Here is a 23,553-nt window from a genome sequence, read left to right on the forward strand (position 1 = left end):
CTATCAGCCCTTTCACTTTGGAGCCAAAGTTTCATATTTGACATGTTTAAGCTAAAACACTTTTGATTTTCTTTTTTTTTTTTCATTATGAAAATAATGATGTGATAAAAACAAATAATCTCTAAGCAAGCAACATATAAACTGTATTAAGGTATAGATAAAAAAATTTTACACTCGGGAATTTAAAACATAAACATCAGCTGCAGAATAAAATGAAGAAACACGAGTCGTCCCGGGAGCCCATATCACTGACTTTATCAAACCTGCATGATTTTATACAAAACCAAGAAGCGATCTGACATAAATGACCTTCTCATATAAAATATAGTACCGCATCTAGTGGCTAATTTGTGACTTATTTGTGTTATTTGTGACTTATTTGTGATTAAATAGGATACATTTAAGCTGTTGAGTTATTTGTGACTTATTTGTGATAACATTTGTATGCTGTTAAATTGTATGATGTTATTTGTGCCTATCGCGTTCCAAAGAAACAGAAAGCTGGACAATAAGTCCTGCTTTTATTGATTTCTTGTCACCTTAGGATCTATGGGTATTTTGGTTTTGTTTTGTTTTGTTTGTGCCAGTGTAATAGAATAGAGATGTAATAGCAGACCTGTTTATGGCTTATTTAATTATTTGCATTTGCATATCTATTTGCATTTGCAGACCTGTTTATGCCAATCATGTTCACGCTATTTGCGATTTTGAAAAACTAAGTATTAACCTATTCAGCCTGTTTGCCAAATCGCCCTGTTTTCCCATTTTGGCTACATTGTTACTGTTTGATGTTCTGAAAAGGTTTTTATCCAAAATTGTTTGTATAAACTTATGAAAGATAAAGATGGTTCATGATTATACTACACATGCGCAACTACAAGTTGGACTAAATTGTTGGCATCTCAATTGTTAAAAGAGTTGCTATGACTCGGAGCGACTGGATAGTTGCACTAAATAAGTGTCATCTTAGACGATAAGACTTACTATGACTCGGACTTGTGAATCAAGTCAACTCAGGTTTTGGGGATTTTTTGACGAGAGTATTAACAGTCTTAGTTCATTGTGTGACTCTCCGCGTATTCTATAATGGCAAGGGTGCCTCCACCATGGTAGTGTTCTTTGTTAACAGAGTAAGTACATTAGCTTAACAATGAATGTAAACCAAAATTCTGCCTACGATGTAACCAGTAAATCCGTCAATGTGTTAGGTTGGTGGGTTGACGGGTTGATAAGTTTCGGGTTGGCGAGTTAGCGTATTGAGATTCTTCAGCCCTAACCCATCCCATATATTTATCCATGTCGTGTTGACCCATTTAAATTTGTGTTGTCTTTGGGTTAACCCATTTGTCGTTCATATACGAATATGAGTAATTCATATTGACTTGGTAATAAATTCTTATTCATATAAAACTTGTTAATAATTTATGATAAATCTAATTGTTTTTTCTATATTTATCTCTCATTCTCAATTAACAAACTTAGGTTCGTATATTTAACTCAAGATAAAAACAAACGAATGAATAACCAGAGAATAGGCACTTGGAACTAATAAAATGAAAATGTTGGAGGTAAAAAATAGACACAAGTAGTGTAAAACGAAATTAGTTTTACTTTTAAAAGTTAATAGATGCATGAAAAAATAAAAATCTAAGTATTTAACTTTAAAATTTAAATTTTCTTATCTCTAAAATCGAAATAGTAACTTCTCTAAAATTGTTAAATGGGTAAACAGGTCAACCTACTTTTTTACAGGTCGGATTCGGGTTGACCTGTCTAAAATCGAAATATTAACTTCTCTAAAATTGTTAAATGGGATGACAGGTCAACCCACTTTTTAACTGGTCAGGTTCGGTTTCACCTGCTTAAGAAAACAGATCGTGTCAGCCGACCCAAAACCTAGATTTTTTTTTGTGTCGAGTTCGTGTCAGCTTTTAGGCGCGTTGGGAATTGGCACCCCTAGTTGGGATGCTTCAGCGTGTTTGGTCTGAACAGTTAATATAACGGTGTCTTATAGAGAAAGAATGCAAAATATAAAATGACGCTTATATGTATTATAATGCAATATAGATAAGTGTGTTTTCGATTTATTAAGAATATAATTTTCATTTTTAAGTATCTCCATGGATTAAATTAATCACTTAATCATATCAAAAAGAAAATATTATTAACGTAAACAACTACAAAAGAAAGGGCAAAACGGTAAAAGTGTAACCCCAATATGACCGTTGGAGTTGAGTCTTTATATACCAAAGCAACTCAAACAACACATTTTATATTATATTTTTACAAATCAAGAACAAAGAAGAAACTTATACAGTTGAAATCACAAAGCCATTAATCAATCCACACAATTGTTTGTATGTATTCTTCTTCCTTTAACCTCTAATTTCATTGCTCTGTTTGATTTTGTTTCCCCTTTGTTTCAGTTTCTAGGGTTTTTCATATTGTTCTTCGATTAAATCTGGGTTATGGTGTATGATATTGGTTTCAACGTGTATATATCGTTGTAGTTGTACTTCGATTTAACGGAATTTGTAAAATTAAGATGCGTGATTGTTGATTTTGAAACCCTAGGTTTGTTATTCGTTAGGGTTTTGAAATTGTGAAAATAGTTTCCTAAAAAGACGCTAGATTTGTTAGGGTTTTGATGTAGTTTGTAACGACAAGTTGTGATATGAACAAATTCAATTTGTGTTGCACTGATTGGTTTATGATTTTGCTGGTGATGTGAAACCCTAGTTCTTGAAAAATGGTTTTTTTAATTTTTTTTTGTGTGTTTTGTCAGACTGCAGTGAATCAATACTAGTTGCAGAAAAATGGCAATGCATGCTAGCCGTTTGTCTCAAGACCAGAATCTCAATGTGCACTTTGATGGTATGTTGCATCCTTTTGCTTTAAACATCTTAGTGTTGTAGAACCATTAGGCTCTAGTCAGACCGTGTGGTACGAACTAGCGATTAGGGATTAATCGGGCTATTTGAAAATTAAACTATATGTAAATATAATTTTTATATATAATTTTTCAGAATTTTATATATAATTTTTTGTAATAAGTAGAATATTTAAATACTTCAAAGATTTTGACTAATTTTGATTGGTACTGATTTTTTTTCTATAGTTTTTCAGAATTTTATATATAATTTTTTAAAATTAAGTATAGCAGTTCAAATAGTTCAATGTTTTAACCGATTTTGACTACTACTGATTTTATTATATAATGTTTCAGAACTTTGTATATAATTGTTTAAAATAAGTACAATAGTTCAAATACTTAAAAAGATTTTGACCGATTTTGACCAAAATTTGACAATTTTTACATATTTTGACTGGTACTGATTTTAAGGGCCAATTAGGTAAAATCGAATCGGTTGCCCTCTGATTTCTGATTAGTTGTAATAACAGTAGTTTACCTTGTGTTTGTTATGATTGTATGTATGAAATTAACCATTGTTTGTTACAGGTGTCAAGATCAATGGATCTATTGCTCAAAAGAACAAAGGTCTTGGAGGAAGAAAAGCTTTAAATGACATATCGAACTCTGGGAAACCATCTGCACTGCAGCCATCAAGAAAACACAACACCAAAAATGTGATTCCAATTGGGGAAGATCTTATTGTTTCCAAGAAGGCTGCTAATCCTGTTAGTGGCAGAAAAGCACTTGTTGACGTTACTAACTCGGTCAAACCGTCTGCGCAGAAGCAGCAGGGTTTGAAGAAAACGAGCCAGCGAAAGCCTACGGTAACTTTTGCTGATGATGAAAAGTTTCCTTACTCAATTGCTGAAGAGGGGTTTCTGCATAATCATGATGAGTGTATCAAAGCACAGAAGAAGTCAATGGATTTGAGTGAGTTCTTGAAGACCATTGGGTTAGATGAAGGTATACATAATTATATATTCTCTCTTTGTTAATATTTTGACTCGTTTAATCTCTAGTAAGTTATTGTTATTATTCGATTGTAGATACCTGTTTTCAGTCTGTGTCTGCATGCAACAAACCACCAAGAAAGCCAAAGGTGAGCTTGCTATGCGATATCATTAAAAGCTCTCGATATCATTAAAAGCTCTCGATTTTCTTTAATTTGCGTTTGTTTCAGAATGAAATTCATTTTTGTTGTGAAAATGCAGGATGAAAATTTCATGATGAGCTATGAGATGGAGGAGATACCTGAGACAATAATGGAAGATTGGCCGCGTGCTGGGCTAGCTTCCCCGATTTGTGGAAGCCCGGTTTCTCCAAAGCTGTCCATGAGAGATTATGATGATTTCCCTGCCTTTGTGTTGATCGAGTCACCAAATCGGTCAAAGTAGTGTGTGATTCTGTGGTTCTTAATATCTGCAAAAACTATATTCTAGTAGTTGTGTTTGATAGTCAAACTTTTGACTATTGTAGTCAAAAGATAAAAACCTTGTTTTTGGATGATGTTGGGTGGAGACTAATTCAGTCAAGTCTTTGTTTTTGCAAACTTCTAGTGCAATGGCTGCTGTTTAGTTAGTTTGTTTTTTTTATTTAACTGTAAATTTTATTCACTCAAAACAACAGCAGCAGCCCCAACAAGACAATCAAAAATTACACCGTTTAGACCAATCGATAGACTTAAAGCTCAATCCATAGTTTCTCATTTATAGATATCTTTGCCCCAAAAATAGTTTCTCATTTCTAGTTTGTGTCTTTAAAAGAGGCGTGTAGCCGAGAAAGGTAACCAAGTAGTGTGCAAAACTTGAGGCTAAAAAGTGGGACTTGGAACCTGTCTAGTTAGTACTCGCTGAATTGTATCAATGCCGTTTTGTGTCAAGATTGTTCGGCTTAAATTTCCCACCAACTTTTATGATTTCTTATTTCCCAACTATGAAAACAATTCTTTTACCATGATGTAGATTGTCTTGTTGCGTTTGTTGGCATTTGTGGGTGAACACAAATTATTTGGTATGGGGTCAAATTGTCAATTCTTAAATACTTGATTGCACTATTAATACTGGGCATGTATAGATGTGCACAAATCGGGTTTTTCAAATACCCGGTTCAGGTATGGAACCGGGTTCGGGTCCGGGTATTGTCTTTAAAAACCATACCCTATGCATTCGGTTCGGGTCGTGTATGGAACCGGGTATTTGAATACCCTTTTTTTGGGTTTTTTCCCGGGATTTTTTGGGGTATAGATTGTATTTTTTTAAGGGGTTACAATTTTTAGGAGTATTTTAGGGTATTTTCAGGTATTTTTCTGGTAATTTCGGTATTTGAAAAACCTGCATCCGGATATGTAACCAGTTCCGGGTTTCAGGTATTACCGGGTATAAGGGTACAGATTTTGGTACTAAAATGCATACCCTATCCATAACCTACGGGTAGGTCGGATACGGGTTCGGGTATTAAAAACCCGGGTATAAAAAACCGGTTCTGAGTATTTTTTCGGATCCGGTTCTGGGTTCTGGTTTTTTTTCACCTCTAGGCATGTATAATTAAAAAGGTGGTTAAAAAGGCACTCTTAATACTGGGCCTGTATAGTTAATACAAGCCACTGACCTTGAGCCAAAGCCCAAAAATGCTACAAGCCCTTGAGCCAAAGCCCAAAAATGCTACAAGCCCTTGAGCCGAAGCCCAAAAATGCTACAGTTTCTACTTCTTTCAGCCCAAGTCAATTGAAATTCAAGTCTATTATTAAATTAATTACTTCTTTCTAGGGGTTTTAAACGAGAGCTCGGCTCGTTTCGAGCTATTTTTTAAAGCTCGAGTTATGTTCGTGTTTTTATTAATTTATTATTTGCGTTTGTTTTTTTATTTTTATTTTGGAACATTAAGTAATACATTTTTTATTTTTATTTTGGAACATTAAGTAATACGTTATTTGCATTTCTGAACGTTGGTTAAACTTATTAGCCCTGAATTTTATACGGTATGAAGATTAAACTCTTAACCTCCTATTTCACGCATATATTTTGAACGCGTATTCTTGCTTGCATAAATATAAGGTATGGGAAGTGGTACGGTAGAAGTGTAGAAAGGTAGAAGGTGGTTTTAATGCGCATGACTTTGGCAGGTAGGAGCCAGCTGGAATCATGATACGAAAGAGATTAGAAGAAGATAACGTAGAAAATGGAACCAAAGGCATCTTTGACTTTGCCATTCACATAAACGCGTTTTTGACTTTTCCTTTTTTTTTTTAATATATTAAATGGATAATAATTGCAAAAAAATATTACTATTCTTTTTAAACGGCTTTAATACAACTCGTTGTTATAGATCTATGGAAAAACTTAGCAGGAACATACAACTTATTTATACGAGTTTGAATTTTAGAATAGTGGATTTCTCTCTTAGAGGTGTTCTCTTATATCAGTCAAATACACTTACTGAAATCAAGCCAGGATCCAAAAGACTCCCACGAAATTCTTGTCACATGTATAGATATAGAGCGTCTACTTCTTGCGTTATTCTCCTTTTATGTCTAGAATTATTGTGCTGGGTTGGGTTTATATGGGTTTGAATTAGACATGTATAATTCGGTTTTAAACTCAAACCAGATATAGTTAAAAGCTGGTCCGGGTTGGTTAGATGTTGGTCAATATCAGTTTGGGATAAGTTGATATGGGTTGGAAACTGGCCTTGGACCCAAAAAAAAGGCATTTTCAAATCGGGTCGGGTCCAAACTAGTCTGTGAGAGCGAGACTACGAACCGGTATACGAAGTGGATGGTTAGTTCACGTCCTAAATAGTTTGAGCCAAACCGCTTTTTTTTTGTGTAGTGAGTCGTGTTATGAACCAGATTGACAGACCCAGACTGTTACTTTGCACAAGTCACAAGGAACATCTGCGTACTTTATCGGCGAAATGATATATCTTTTTGTGATATAAACATACCAAATCGTTTGTTATTTTAAATATTTTGAAACTTAGTTGCAAATCGTTACGTGTCAATGTGTTTACTAACTTGATCGCAACCTGACAAAATGTTTAACTCATTTAATTTAATTTTATAGTTTGTGTTTTGAGTTGTTATATATTTATTTGGAACCATTGTTTTTTATAAGTTAGTAAAACTTTTGAATAGATTATATATAAACACCATTTCTTTAAATAAATAATTACATTTATATAAAACACTGGTGTAAATACATGTAAGTTACGATTTAGTCTCGTTCTTCTGTTAATTTAAATAGTCACCAACGCTCCAAACTCTAAACTTACTTTGTGTTATATGAATCGTTCTTTATCCTATTCTAAGTGGTAACTTCTCACATAAGAACATACAATAAAAGTATGCATTAGCAATAAAACCAGGTATTAATTATGTCCTTAAAAAGTTAAAACACAACTCAATAGAATGCCATGCTTGTTCATATAACTAAATGCTTAAAATAGTCATTTGCTAGCTAGGGTGATATTTGCTATTTCATGTTGTTATGGATCCAAGCTAGAAAGTTCGGTCAAAATCATATGTAGGATACAATGATTATTATAAACATCATATATATATCAATGAATTTAGCTAGAGACGTTTCAATTGATTTGAATTAGTCAAGGCTTCTTAATGAGCTTGAATAACATTCAAAGCTTTAAAATTTGTCATAAAAGTTGAGTTGTAACATGAGCAATATATTCAAACTATTTTATTATCATAAAAATGAGTTATAAATTAGATATGGCTTAATAGTAGAGTACTCATTTTACTAGTGAGAGGTAAATGGTTCAAACCTCACTATCACCAATTTATATGGGAGATATGAGGGATGACCCTGTCTTGCGAGGGTTCGAGTCCTGATCTCACCCGGTTTTACCGGCTCCTCGCGGTCGTGCTGTTTGGCGGGCGTGGGGGTCGGGTTTTATCCGGGGAATCCCTCAATAGGTGGACCGCTAGGGGCTCCGTTCATCCGGACTCGTGGCCAGCTCGGGCTACCTTTAGCCATTGGGGCCCGCGTACGAAGTACCCGACATTACTTAGTTGGTCGTTCTAAAAAAATCATAAAAATGAGTTGAAACACCCTTGAAATCCTTTGAATTGATGTTTAAACGAGTTAATGGGAGATTAAACAAGAAAAGTTGTAACATCAGCCTATGTCGCGCTACGCGAACGGCCATCGGCCTTATGGTCACTCGTTCTCGTCTAGAGCACGAGTGCCCACCCGCACGGGACCGTCAGCTTCCCGCGGGTGCAGGAGCGACTCCAAATCGTTCCCCTCTGAAAGAAAAGAAACGGTTAGAAGACAAACTCATATCAGCAAGAAAGACAAGACATACCATAAGGAATAGAGTTCAAACCGTATTCGAGAAGGATGGGAAACCGGGACGCATCCTTCCATACCCGACTCATCCCCAGCATCACCATCCCGGACTCCGCAAACCGGTAAACCGGAGATTGGACCCGGGATATCTTCGCGAACCATTCCGCCTCCTGGTAGCTGGAAGCGTGAAGGCTCGGAAGCGCTTGTCCCTTCTTAAACTTCATGGCAATAGGGATGGCGCGGGCAGAAATGTAGAAGAACTCCCGCTTCCACGATCGGAGACTGCGCTCGGTCACGCAGATCTTCAAACCCTTAATACGGGTTGTCAGGGTGTACCACCCCTGGATGCACCTCCAAGTATAGAAGGTCATCAGGCGGTCCACATAGGGCTCAATACCCAGAATCCGGCACACCCACTCGAAGTGCCGGATCTTGGCAATCGCCATCGGATGCACCTCGGTCAGGTGCACACCGTGCCTCTCCAAGACACGGTACATAAACTTTGTCAATGGGAACCTAAGGTTCCCATAAACAAAGAATGCAGCATATACCCCGATCTTGCCACTGGGGGCATCGTACACAGTCTGGTGGGGTTCAGGAAACTCAGGCTCAAGAGACTCAAGCATGAAATTCCTGACGACATACTGGTACTGATCGACAGGTAGAGCACACTGGCACTCGCCAGCAGTACTCCTATCGTCGGCTACAGTTTCAGCATCATGGGAAGACATATTGCAGAGGAAGAAGAAAACGATTTCGGGAAAATGCTTGCCTGAAAAGGGGAGTATTTGCCGGAAATCGCTAAGAAGAAGAAGAGAAGGGTGAAAGTGTGGATTACAAAGAACCCTCTCCCCCTTTATATAGTAATCGCAATTAATGCGGTGAATTTAATGCGGAGGAGAGAGAAATCGAATGTGCAATGAAACTATGACACGTGGCAAAAAGCAAGCTGGAAACAGCTGTTGAAAGGACGTGTGCCAGTAATTTCGCGGCCACGCGCCCGAAAAATCGCGCCCACGCGCCTGAAAAAGCGTCTGGAATGACCATATAACGTCACGTCACCATAACTTCCTGCACGTCCTGACACAGTCAGAAGAAACCGTCGCACGACGTTTCAGAGGTTTGGACTGTTCCTATCTTTCCACCAACCTTTCGAATTTCAAAAATTCAAAATTTAAAAATATTAAAAAGTAAGCGGGAAAATACCCCTTACCTTGGCAAACAAGTAACCGTAAGACGGATGCGGGTACAGTGTAAAGGCAAAACCCTTCACGCACCTAGCACCCGCAGGGAATTGAAGCCAAGTAAAACCTTGGCAAACAAGTAACCGTAAGACGGATGCGGGTACAGTGTAAAGGCAAAACCCTTCACGCACCTAGCACCCGCAGGGAATTGAAGCCAAGTAAAACCTTGGCAAACAAGTAACCGTAAGACGGATGCGGGTACAGTGTAAAGGCAAAACCCTTCACGCACCTAGCACCCGCAGGGAATTGAAGCCAAGTAAAACCTTGGCAAACAAGTAACCGTAAGACGGATGCGGGTACAGTGTAAAGGCAAAACCCTTCACATACCTAGCACCCGCAGGGAATTGAAGCCAACTTTGGCGAACAAGTAACCGTAAGACGGATGCGGGTACAGTGTAAAGGCAAAACCCTTCACATACCTAGCACCCGCAGGGAATTGAAGCCAAATATTCCTCGGCAACCAACTATAAGACGGGTGCGGGTACAGTGTAAAGGCAAAACCCTTCACATACCTAGCACCCGCAGGGAATTGACGCCAGGAATACCTTGGAAGTAAAGTAACCGTAAGACGAGCGCTGGTACAGTGTTAAGGCAAAACCCTTCACATACCTAGCGCTGCGCTGGGAATTGAAACCAAGAAGGATCTTCTGGGCAATGCTTGCGGAAACGGAAATAACATCCCCGCATAGCGGGAACGTCGAGAACTACGTTGTTTGAAGCTCCAGGATGGAATTGGTGGTTTTAACATAATTGATCACTATGTTCAAAACTACCAAAACCTCATGGAGAGTCCACACAAGTGGGACTCAACGCTCCTGACTTGCGAGGAGGTTACAGACCTACCCGCATCATACCCAAAGACCAAGCAGGAAACTCGGGAATTTCTGCAAGTGACAAGGACTTCTGCGGGAAGAATCCCCATGGAAAACCTTAAAAAACCCTTTTCAAAACCCTCTGCTTAAGTCCAAAAGTTCACCTCACTTTATTAAACACGCATGAGAAGAACATTGGACTGGGGGGACTTGAAGAGGTAGGTCCTAGCAGAGCCCAGTTGGACCCGCAAGACTCACCTTAAACAGGGACGTCTGCGCAGAAACCAACTGGATCCGCAGGACCAACCATGCTCAGAGACGTGACGTCCTTACGCGCAGTACGCAAGCTGGTCCCGCAGGAAATGCCTCCCAATGGTGAAGGACTCCGCCTGTCCCCGCAGCCTCGGATACAAGCCATTAGGGAAGGCCACCCGCGCAGCAAGGCTACACGCACAAGGCACTTAGCTCTCATTCAGTGTCACCTGAAGGAATGACCGAAGCCGGGAACAATCCCGCATAAGGGCGGGAGGGGGAATACTCCCGCCCAAATAAGCCGGTCCGTACGATACGGGAAGATCTTCTGTACTGTACCTGACGAGGTATGGGAAAAAGATCTGACTAAAGATACGACAGCTTATGGACAACAGTATGGCGAGCAGCATGCTCCTACACTGTATGTCACTATTAGCCGCTGCCTACTCACCAACTATTGTCATACCACGTGCGTAGCCGGCAGTTGGTAGAAAAGGAATAGTATACAGCAGGCCTGGTCGCTATCAGCCGCTACCTACCCACCAACTACCAGCAGGGCACGTGCGTAGGCTACTGTTGGTGGAACAGGAACACTGTTGCAGCCGGCCATACCTCCTTGGAAACCTACCTTCGGCTATAAATACCACAAATGGTATGATCATCTCATCCTATCATATCTTATCTTGTATCATCATATTATACCTGATATATGCCCTAGCAATCTCTTAATATACATTTATATTTAAAGAGCAATCTAGTCTGATTCTCACGCCGGAGGGTGGTCACAAGGAGGAACCCCCCCTTCTCAGTGACAAGCTCACGGTGTCTGTTTTGCAGGTTATCAGAAGAACCATCTTCTCAGGGTCTCACCCCTCGTGGGAAACAGCTATCCAACCCCCAGGTTACCAGTAATCTGCCCGGGGTCCGGTTAGTGTTTCTTCAGGCCTTGTGGTCACATAGCGCGACCACTTATTGGTTATCGAAGGTTTAGAGCTCGTCGCGTGGCGCGACAAGTTGAATGTAAGCCCATCGTGTAGCGCGATGGGTGGATTTTTAGCAAAATTTAGAATTTGACACTTTACACCCCCACACTTGATTTTTTAAATGTAGGACATGCATAAAATACATAAATGAAACTTGAGATTTATTAATAACATTATAAAAAAAATATGGAAACAAATAAGAAAAATTAAAATAGGTTGGGTTTTCGGGTTTAAAAATTAACGAATATTACAGACCGATACACTTGCTGAGGCTTAGTTAGGTTATTCCGATTTTAAAGCTTAGTTGTGAGTTGCGACATTTTAATATTTTTTTTATATATAGCTTCCATGACATCAATGATGGATTAATAGGGTGGGGGAACACTTGGTAAAAACAATAGGAAGAGTATGTTTACCATTACTTAATTCAACATTAGTGACTACCACAATACAACTAACTTCGACAGAGCCACCCGGGAAGAGCCACCCTCACTCAACGCCTTAGCCGCCTCCTCTCTTTTTGCCACTACCACCTCTCTAACTACTTTACCTTCATCCGCCTCCACCAACTGTCTAACCAGCTTCTCCACCTCTATCGCCGTCACCATCCCACCCTCTGATTCGTGGATTGGTAACGCCAACTTCATGTCATCGCTGGTCAACACCACCTTATTAAACCTTTGTTCTGCATAAAGCGGCCATGCAACCATTGGGACCCCAGCACACACAGTTTCCAAGACTGAGTTCCATCCACAATGTGTCACAAAGCCACCCACAGACTTGTGGTTGAGAACAGCCACTTGCGGCACCCATTTCTTCACCACCAGCCCTTTATCTTTTGTACGATCCAAGAAACCTTTTGGTAGGAGTACATCCAAGTCCGGTTCTGGTGGCGACAGGAAACGGTCTTCTCTTTTGTTTGATGGTGGGCTTCTAACCACCCAAAGAAACCGAAGTCCACTATTCTCTAGCCCCTTAGCAATCTCCTTCAACTGATCACTTGAAAACACACCCAAACTCCCAAAACACAAAAACACAACACTTCGAGTCGGTTGCAAATCTAGCCAATTCAAGCACTCATGTGAACCGTCAGCACCAACCGCCACCAACGGTCCCACACAGTAGATTGGGGGTGTAGGTCCATCTGGGACACAAACTCCGTCAGTTATTGCTTTAATCGCTCTTGGCTCCAGCGAATCAAACGTGTTGATGATGATTCCAGCTGATTTGGGCAATTGCTCGCATTTCTCAAGAAAATTGGAATAATCAATAGATGTTTTATCAAGAAGTGGGCTTATCATATCCAATGACGGAATTGGTGGCAAACCCGGTGAATGAATGAGTGTATTCATATCCTTAAAACTTTTACTAGTGGTTTTGTGAAGTGTAGGAATGTAAAGGTATTGTGCAAGGCAGCATGCACCCGAAGTAAAGAAGTAGTAAACAGGTAGGTTAAACTTCTTAGCCACAGGCATAGCCGGCGTACAAAAAGTGTCCATAACGAACGCGGTGATGTTAGAAGATGAGGAAATAGATTGCAAAGCTTGATGGACGTTGGGGTTACTTTGTCGAATAAGTTCAATGATGATGGCTTCCATTGAAGGGAAAAGTAGGGGATCAAGAGGGATATCAGGGAGGTGGTGGAAGGCGATTGCTGGGAAGGTGGCGGAGATGTGATGGACATAAGAGGCGGTTGTGCCGGTGTTGAAGGAGGGGATAAGAGTGAGGACGGTGATGGCGAAAGAAGGGTGGTGTTTGATGATAAGTTTTCCGAGCTCCACCATTGAAATGAGGTGGCCCATACCCGGAGATGGATACAAAACTATAGTAGCCATTTTTGTGATTGCTTAAGAGATATATAATGAATGGAGTATCAACTTATATAAAATTATATGAAAAGGACATACACTATACAACACTAGAAACGTTTTTAATGGCAAGTAAACAAACAAACGAGTGTTGTCTTCAATTTTCTGTGTCCGAAAATGGTTGCATGACCCGCGGTTACCTTAAGTTTGTATTTTCGTTTTTATTATCGCATGGGTAGTTAAACTATACAACGTGGTAAGTTTTCGGTCGAAGTTACAATGGGAATGGAATAGTCGCTCAACTATAATATAATCGAGCCTAAGCTAGGAGTGTTCATAATAGTTGAAACCGACTGAACCACCCAAAATGAATCAAGTCTGCCGATTGAGAACCAAATGGTTCGGCTCACGATTCTAAAGTTAACTTGTTCCATCCGGTTTGGAACTTAGAATTTGCCGTAATTAACCGGCTGTTAACCTTTATTATTTATATGTTCAATTTTAGGAACATGTTAACATGTATATGTATTACAGTCATAAACTATATGTCATTTTAAAACCTTTTGTTTATAGCCAATGCCTTTGAAAAAGAAAATAAAAAAGGAATGGTTTAATTTAAATCACTATAGTCGAATCATTGAAATGAGACAGGCCATACCTCGATATGATACGTACAAAACTACAATTTTCATTTTTGTGGTTGATTATAGAGAACGAATTAATGATGTGATTAAGAGACGGTGGAGGTTAGGTAAGGTATTGAACACAACATCAATGGTGTACAACAATACGCCACGTTTCTTCTTAACAACTGTTTTCATGAATTGAAAATGCCGGAACGAGGGGATTTTCAATAACAGAAGAAAGATTTCGAGACATAAAAATTATGGAGATGATCAAGAAGAAAGCTTTGTTATGGTTAAAGTTATCTAAATTTTCTTCCTTTTTTTTAACTAATTTTATTGAGGTTGTTGCTTGCTTGCTTTCTTTAAGTATATGTGTTACTTGGGGTGGTAGTTTATTTCCTGTGACTATTTTGCTGTCTGTATTTATTAGGGCCAAGGGTTTTGCGGTCCTAGGTCTAAGTCGGATGTGACTATTTTGCTGTCTTTGTATTTATTTGGGTCAAGGGTTTTGCAGTCCTAGTTCTAAGTCGGATGCTTCGGGTGGTTGTAAATGCATATGCCGTTCAAAATAAAAATAATAAAAAAAAGATATTGGAAATAAATAATCTCATCTTCTATGTATTGATCAATAATAATCTCACATTTAAAAATCACTATCAACGGTTTAACATTTCAACTATTTTTGTCTCAATGGTCCTTCGTTATAGAACGCTTAATGTCGTTACGTTTTTTCCGAGTTTCAAATCGATGTTTTAAGGATTTTGATCGGAAGAAAGATACAAGCAACTAATGTAAAACTTATCTCGAAACGGCGATCCAAACGACGAAAGAATGTTTCAATTCGGATGTTTGAATTTCTAGTTAACAAAAATCAATCCTTTTGAATCATCGTTTCGAGATATTTTTTACATCAGTTGGTTCGTATCCTTCTTCCGATCAAAAGTCCTAAAATATCGGTTTGAAATTCGGAAAAAAAACGTAACGACGTTAAGTGTTTTTTAATGGAGGACCATTGAGACAAAAATAGTTGGACCGTTGGTAGTGATTTTTAAAGATAGAACTATTATCAGCCAATACACAAAAGATGAAATTATTTATTTCTGATTTGCCTAAAAATAACAATACGCGGTATTATCCAAGAATCTTTTCAAGACGTTTATTGGTTTGCATATGCATGTTTTTACATGACAAATGTTCGATTTATTGTATAGTGGAAAATTTTATTTAAATAAGCAGTTTGACTAAAAAAAATTGCATAGACATGACTTTTACACTTTTTAAAATAGGCGTATTGAAAATTAACCGATCACGAGAATGACAAATAAACATGGAAAGGTCAAAAGTATAACCCGGGTGTTGGGATTTTATATATTATTTAAGAAAATATTAAGCAATGTAAAATATTAAGCCATGGAAGACTTATGATATACAACATTTTGTGAACATTTTATAAAATTCTTGCCATGGATCCTTTTGAAAAAAGCTTAATAGCTACAGAAGATTTAGATAGCTACAGCATTTGAAGAGAAATGGTTGTCCTTTATGAAGATGCTAATGATCCACCAAAAGTATCCACATCAAACAATTAGCTCCAATAAGGTGTTACCCAAGACACGATTGTCAAGATGAAAACTCATAAAGAACAATCTTCATCAAGACGTGTGATTTATAGTTTGTGCAAATAGCACACGAAATGCTTATGGACTTCACCAAACATCCCCATCAAGTTATGGTTTTCACCAAGCCTTTGATTTTGTGTATTCATGTCCTCTCACTCTCAAAACCTTGACCAGGCATATATACATGTATGTTTCTTTTCGATTAATTTCCACATGATTTAGGCAATGATGTGTAATGCCAAGTCATTAGGAAATCCAAAAATAACCAATGACAAAGTCACATTTTATACCACTTTTGACCAAGTCTTCTGAAAATCTTCAAATGGAGTTTGCAACTCCAAGAACTACCATATAAGATATATAAGATAGTACGGATTGTGTGTAGGCAAGAAAGGAGGTTGCCTATATATCTTCCCTAAATTACGAAAGTGTTGTAGCTTATACATCATTTATTAGGAGATTTTACCATAAGGCTTTCCTCTTAGGGATCAGTCAGTAGTTTAGATTCAACAAGTGTATGTTATTAAAAGGGGAAGAATAACATTGTTCTATGATTGAAATTGGAAAAAGTTAAATTTGTAAGCTGGTGTTACCTTTTGACGGAGATACCGTTACAATCAAGCTCACACCATTAAAAAAAACTACTAATTAACAAACTAGTTTAATGCATGAATAGTCCAATTGAAAACCTTACTCGGTTAATAAACCATTATTCATTAATCGTCATATAATAGTAACAATTATAGTAACCGTTACTAATAACATAAATCATTATATTTGTTATTCCATCAAATTTGTTATTCCATCAAATATGTGTAACACAAGGACAATTAAATTTGAAGTAATACAACTATATAAGTTTATTATACAACACTTAATGCATGTGGTTAGTAGTTTATGGGACAAAATTTTCTTTTAGAAACAATCATCCATGAACTTTGTTATTTAAAAAATAGTTTATCCATACCTAAGTTTTGGTTATTTACATAATACATACATTTTCGGCCTCCCTTTTTTACCCATATATTTTCTTTTAATTTCATTCTTAAACCAACTTCATCTACGGTATTTAAGCAATCATAACTTTTCCTATGTTAATAACTTAATAAATAAATTACACCATAATAGCAAACATGATATTCTCTTTAACTTGAGTAAAGCATTGTTATAGCTTCTTTTAATTAAAAAATAATTATATGTGTTACCGGCTGCATCGCACAAGCACCTCTATAGAAATATATATGTATATATGATATATCAATACATTATGCATTTAATTGTTTAAACGAACTGGTACCATCAAAACTGTCTCAACAAATCTTACAATACTAATAAAAGGAAATGTTGGAGCTTAGGTGTCAAGCCTACATTTCTTCTAATTTCTAATATCTCATCTCATTCATTCTAGCTATCCATAGGTCATGGGTCAAAATTATTTTGTCAAACGGGTTATAACATAGTGTGGATTTTATAACATAGTGTTATTTTCATACCTGAAGTTTGACCAACTACGCAACTTTAGCCTATTTTTTAAATTTCTTGCGAATCCACACCCGATGTTTCCAAAAACATGCTATTTTAGTAATTTTCATTAACCCATTTGTTCTTCCTTTAAGTCCACATTAAATCTTACAATACTAATAAAAGAAAATGCTGGAGCTTAGGTGTCAAACCTACATTTCTCCTAATTTCTAATCTCTCATCTCATTCATTCTAGCTATCCATGGGTCATGGGTCAAAATCATTTTGTCAAACAGGTTATAACATAGTGTGGATTTTTTAACATAGTGTTATTTTCATACCTGAAGTTTGACCAACTACGCAACTTTAGCCTATTTTTTAAATTTCTTGCGAATCCACACCCGATGTTTCCAAAACCATGCCATTTAGTAATTTTCATTAACCCATTTGTTTTTCCTTTAAGTCCACATTAAATTAATTTATAAGTATTTTGAGAATCACAATTTAAATAAAAAACCTTTTTTTATTTTTATCGTTTGATAAATCCCGCGTAATACACGGGTTCAAAAGCTAGTAATAAATATTTTAATAAGCGTGCATGTTAGTTGCGTGACATGAATCTATAGATCCAACATTAATTATACTAGGGTTAGTCCACAAATCTTATCAAGGTTCTCATTATTATAGGACTGATGTAGGATATCATTCTGTTAAGTTCTCGTTAAAGATCCTTGTTATCTTTACCACCAAAAATTGTGAGTTGGCCCTTATTATTTTTATTTTTCGGGCGAGAAACATCTTAAAATTATTTGGAACTTTCACTATGTGCTTTGAATCCTGTCCCTGTGTTTATATTGTGCATTAGTAATCCAAGATGTACATTGCATGAGATTATCACTCATAAGTCCACTTTGTTGGATTAATATTGATAGTAATATCGGGGAGACCACCCCATTCATGGAATGTGCGGTAAATGAATGCATATTTTCAACTATTTGTGTTAATGTTATGTGATAGACTGATAGTACATTGGCGGGGTGTTGTTCGCGTTATTAGGCTTGGTTGTAAACTCATATGGATTACATCTTATCGGCCACTCGTAAGTTGTACTACCCTTTTGACACTTGATCAAATAAGTACCGCCAACGGCTGTATAGTTAATCGACAATAACAGCTACCACATGGCAACTAACTTCGACAGAGCCACACGGGAAGTCCCAACGTCACCAAATGCCATCGCGGCCTCCTCTTTTCTAGCCTCCGCCATCTCCCTTACTGCTTTACCTTCATCCGTCTCCATTAACTGTCTAATTCGGATCTCCACCTCCATCTCCATCACCATCCCTCCCTCAAATTCATCCATTGGTAGCATCAAATTCATTTCATCTCTCAACACCACTTTGTTAAACCTTTGTTCTGCGTATAATGGCCAACCCACCATGGGAACCTCGGCACACACAGCTTCCAAGACTGAGTTCCACCCACAGTGTGTCACAAACCCACCGATAGACTTGTGGTTTAGAACTGCCACTTGTGGCGTATTACACAGTTAGGTTGCATTAGACTTGAGTTAGTTTTGGTTAGTTAGAGACCTAACTAATTCTGTTGAGTTTAGTTGGTGTATATGAGTGTCTATAAATAGGTTGTAATGTAGCTTGTTTGTAATTAACAAAAACCATATGAATACAGTACACTTTCTTTCTAATCTCACTTTTCTGCTCAATTAATTCTTTCATGGTATCAAAGCAGGATACCATTACTGCTCCGATCAATTTCCGTTAACTAGCTTTCTTCTCCGATCATTTTCCGGTGACTAGCTTTCTTCTCTGGCAAATTATTCTTTAGCTTTCTTCTCTGGCAAATTATTCTTTCTTTCTGCAAATAAACATCAGATCATATTCAATACCACAACTATCATAAATCATGTCTTCAACAAGTTCAACTACTTCTTCTAATATTCCTACTTTACCAAATATTACAAATTTCAATCTAATCAAGTTAGATGATGAGAATTTCTTGAACTAGAAGTATCAGATGCTAACTGTTCTGAAAACCCTTGGATTATTGCAATATCTTAAAAAAGATGTACCTGTTCCAAGTCATGGATCTGATGCACGAACCGTTTGGGACAAAAATGATGGCTTCGTATCAACCTTTCTCACCATTCATCTTTCTCCTTCCTTGATGTATCTTGCAAGAGGTACGAATTTTGCCTCTGAACTATGGCACAACATCGAAGAGATGTTCAATCAGCAAGTATTTGCAAAACAAAATCAATACAAAACCATGTTTCATTTGATTAAACAAAACGGAAGAGCAATTAGTGAATTTTGCAATGAGGCTAAACATTTAGCCGATTGTTTACATGCCGCTGGAGATAATCTTTCTGATGCTGACCTGGTTTCACAAATCATTCAAGGTCTTGATTCTCAGTATGAGTCATTTGTTACATCTATTGAGACTGGTAATACGAGACCTAGTTACAATCAATTACGAGCAAAGTTGCTAACCTGTGAATCTAGATTGAAGCAACAATTGCCACATACATCGCCTCCTATTGCTGCTATGGCCGCAATGAGTGTTAATCCACCACATCAGTCATCAATTGCACAAAATTTTAGTCATCAGACATAGGTTTCATGTCAGATTTGTTCTAAATCTGAACATCAGGCTCGAGAATGTTATTTTCGGTATACATCACCAACTCAGGGAAGAAGTCATGGAAGTGGAAATGGAGGCGGTGGTCGATTTTCTCGAAATCGTGGTGGACGTTTTAATTCCGGTGGTCAGAATTCGTCATGGCATGGCAGTTCACCAGTGGCAAATTTTGCTTACGGGCAGAACCCTAATTCTAGTGGTAATTGGGGTGGTTCTTATCCGGGTCAGAATGTGCGTGGTGTATCTTCATATTCGGATCCTCCTGATCCACGCATTCAGTCCGTGAATAATCCAAGCCCAAATACTGTTCCAGGCCCATTTAATCAGTCTTACTCAAATGTTTCTGGTCCAGGGATTTTGGGCTCAGGTCCAACTGTAAAAGCTGATCCGATGGCTTTCATGGGATTCAGCCCACAGAGTACTAACCCGTTTGATGATTCACAGTTTGGGCAGTCTCATTTCAACAATTGGGCTACCGGAAATTCTAATCACTATGGATATATCGGATGTATGTGCCACTGTTGAGACATGGATCCCGGATTCCGGTGCCACCGCTCATATGACCTCGGATATTTCCATGGTTCATGATGCGGTTCCATATACGGGTTCGGAGCGAGTCATTGTTGGTAATGGTATGGCGCTCATTATCTCTCATATTGGTCATGCTTTTCTTCGTTTATCCAATCACACTTTATTACTTAAAAATGTTCTTGTTCCGGCTATAGCTAAAAATCTTTTGTCTATTACTCAACTTGTTATTGATAATCCTATTGCTATTGTTTTCTCACATTCTGGTCTTTATGTTCAGAATTTAGCCGGGGCTGTCCTCCACCACACGCTTCCTAATCCTCATCAGCTTTACTCCTTGTCCGCTATATTCTCAGCTTCACGGGATGTCTGGCATGCTCGCTTAGGTCATCCTTCAGATGATGTTCTTTCTAGACTTTCATGTTTACATTTGTCTTTGAAATCTTTGAATAAAAATTGTAATTCATGTAGCATTTCAAAAGCAACTCGAAAACCATTTACTTCTGTTGTTACTCATTCTACTACACCTTTACATATTTTTACATTGTGACATTTAGGGTTGTTCACCTACTATATCCCGTTCTGGATATCGTTACTACATCACCTTTATTGATGATTTTAGTCGATTCACTTGGATTTATCCATTAACTACCCGCTCACAAGTGGTAGATTGCTTTCGTCACCTGAAACCTCTTGTTGAAAATCTATTTTCTCACAAAATCAAATATTTACATTGTGATGGTGGCCCTGAGCTTATTCGAGGCCACATGGCCAAATATCTCGCAGATTCCGGCATTGCTTATCGTATCTCTTGTCCTTACACACCCCAACAAAATGGGGTGGCCGAGCGGAAAAACCGCCATCTCTCTGAAACAGCACGCGCATTACTCTTCCATGCTCGTTTACCATAACGGTTTTGGTATGATGCATTCGCTACTGCAGCCTATCTCATAAATCGTTTACCATCACCAGTCTTGCATTACTCGTCACCATATGAGATCCTTTTCAGATCTCGTCCTGATTACTCTATCATGCGCACATTCGGGTGTTTGTGTTATCCGTTTCTTGGTGATATTCATGCGGATAAACTCTCACCCAAATCTACACCTTGCATTTTTCTTGGTTATGCTCCTGATCATCGAGGATACTTATGCTATGACTCCTCCACGTGTCGTACGTTTACTTCTCGACATGTTACCTTCCACGAGACTATTTTTACTATTCCTACCTCCACTCCTGCTCCTACTCCCGAGTCTTCTTCTCCAATTTCTTTTTCTTTTCCTATTACTCCATTTCCCTATTCTTCTTCCCCTCCTATTGTTTCCTCTCTGTCTCCTTCCACTTATCCCTTTCCTTCTCCTCCTCCTCCGCCATCACCACCACCAACACCACCACCATCTCACCCTATGGTCACACGTTCTCGTGATCATACTCGACAGCCTCGACAGTTCCCTAATCATGTCCTTTTTCATGTTTCTACTACTCCTTCCACCGAGACTTCCACTTTTTGTCAGGCTCAGCGGTGGCCCGTTTGGTGGGATGCGATGCGTTCCGAGATTACCGCTTTACACTCAAACAAAACCTGGATATTGGTTCCTATTCCTGCTCATGCCAATATTGTTGGTTGTAAGTGGGTTTACAGGATTAAGCATAATCCTGATGGCTCTGTTAATCGCTATAAAGCCCGGCTTGTTGCCAAGGGCTTTCATCAGACTGAGGGTTTTGATTACACCGAGACGTTTAGTCCTGTGGTTAAACCCACTACTATACGACTTGTGCTATCTCTTGCCTTCTCTCGAGGATGGGATATTCGTCAGGTTGATGTCAACAATACCTTTCTCCATGGTGATTTATCAGAGACAATTTACATGACTCAGCCTCCAGGTTTCGTTGACCCTGGTCGACCTCATCATGTTTGTTTACTGCAGAAGGCACTTTATGGTCTAAAGCAGGCGCCGCATGCTTGGTTTTCTTTAAAGCCCCCGACCCGGGTGCCCTACTTTCTTGCTGGTTGGATTTACTCATTCACATAATTCGTAAAATCAGAGTTACTTAAAACTTTTCGCGGAATTAAAAGTCATTCATTCATAACATAACCATCTTGTCTTAAACGTCATAACATAAATCCATAAAACATAAAACATTAAACGACACGGTTTCTTCTTCATAACGATGCCAGTCTTCCTCTTATTGTCACGTGTCCTCATCAAGCAACTTGTCTCATTCTACTTGCCTGCGTGCATACTAAAAGTTAGCTACGCTGAGTGAGTCCTAGTTAATTAACGTACATTACATCCACTTACTTACCAATACCGTCCGAAGATACGTATTGATACTTACTCATTCGTCTATCATTCAATCATACATACGTACATACATACATACATACATACATACATTCATACTTTCATACTAACAACATACCTCGGATACTATAAAGATCCGGTCCTCACTTACCTTGGATATTATAAGGGTCCAGTGTCCTACATACCTCGGAATTATAAGGATCCGGTGTCCTTCATACCTTGGATCTCCTCAGATCCAGTCCCTACTTACCTTGGATATTATAAGGGTCCAGTGCCCTACATACCTCGGTTATTATTAGGGCCCGGTGCCCTCTAACATACCATACCATTCTAACTTCATTTCATTTCCTTCTAATTCCTTCAATCATAACTAATATAACATTACGTGCATACTAATTAATCAATCCAACGTTCACATTCATACACAAACATGTATCTAATATACACTTACCATTTAAGTTAAGTGTATAAATCTAAACACATCGTAGTATGCACACAGCCCCAAAAACATAACACATAAAAGGGGCTAGAACTCACCTGGATCCTGTTTCGTTCACCGTTTATAGTAATGCCATTCCTGAGTTGTGCGCGGCTAACTGTTTAACACATATATTCATTAATTAACCATGTACTAACATAATTAATTAGATTTGTATTTATTAATCTAGCGTACTTGATAGGCTAGGCTCGTTTTTTTGGGCTAACGAATCAAACGGGATTACTTCGTTTAACGACGATCTTTATTTCCCGTTCACATTCTCCAATTATTATTATTATATATATATATATATATATATATATATATATATATATATATATATATATATATCGCCCTTTATAATAATGTGTTCCTTTTCATTAATATATTATTATGTGTGTATATACAATATATATATATATATGTTGGACTCGGTCTGCCTAAGACACATATTATGATTAATGTGGCTAGTACGTTATGATCCAAGTCGGGTCATACCCAATAACAAGCTAGACAAACACCGATTATATTTGTTTATATATGATATGATCATAAGTAAAT

At 38.0% G+C, this 23,553-nt stretch overlaps 1 protein-coding gene and 1 pseudogene across 1 annotated transcript; one reads left to right on the forward strand and one right to left on the reverse strand.

Moving 5' to 3' along the window:
• The first annotated feature begins 2,288 nt into the window (after positions 1 to 2,288).
• Positions 2,289 to 4,354, forward strand: LOC143553754 (uncharacterized). Its single transcript, XM_077043671.1, has 5 exons — positions 2,289 to 2,361; positions 2,786 to 2,874; positions 3,461 to 3,877; positions 3,961 to 4,013; positions 4,126 to 4,354. Exons 2-5 carry the CDS (start codon positions 2,817 to 2,819, stop codon positions 4,306 to 4,308), a joined length of 711 nt encoding a protein of 236 aa, XP_076899786.1. The 5' UTR covers positions 2,289 to 2,361; positions 2,786 to 2,816; the 3' UTR covers positions 4,309 to 4,354.
• A 7,585-nt stretch (positions 4,355 to 11,939) lies between these two features.
• LOC143553755 (UDP-glycosyltransferase 88B1 pseudogene) lies at positions 11,940 to 13,348 on the reverse strand (annotated as a pseudogene).
• Between the last annotated feature and the right edge of the window lie 10,205 nt (positions 13,349 to 23,553).

Source organism: Bidens hawaiensis, unplaced genomic scaffold (assembly GCF_021521415.1).
Source record: "Bidens hawaiensis isolate Kalapana, Puna unplaced genomic scaffold, B.hawaiensis_p1.1 tig00017357_1, whole genome shotgun sequence".
NCBI classification, from domain to species: domain Eukaryota; kingdom Viridiplantae; phylum Streptophyta; class Magnoliopsida; order Asterales; family Asteraceae; genus Bidens; species Bidens hawaiensis.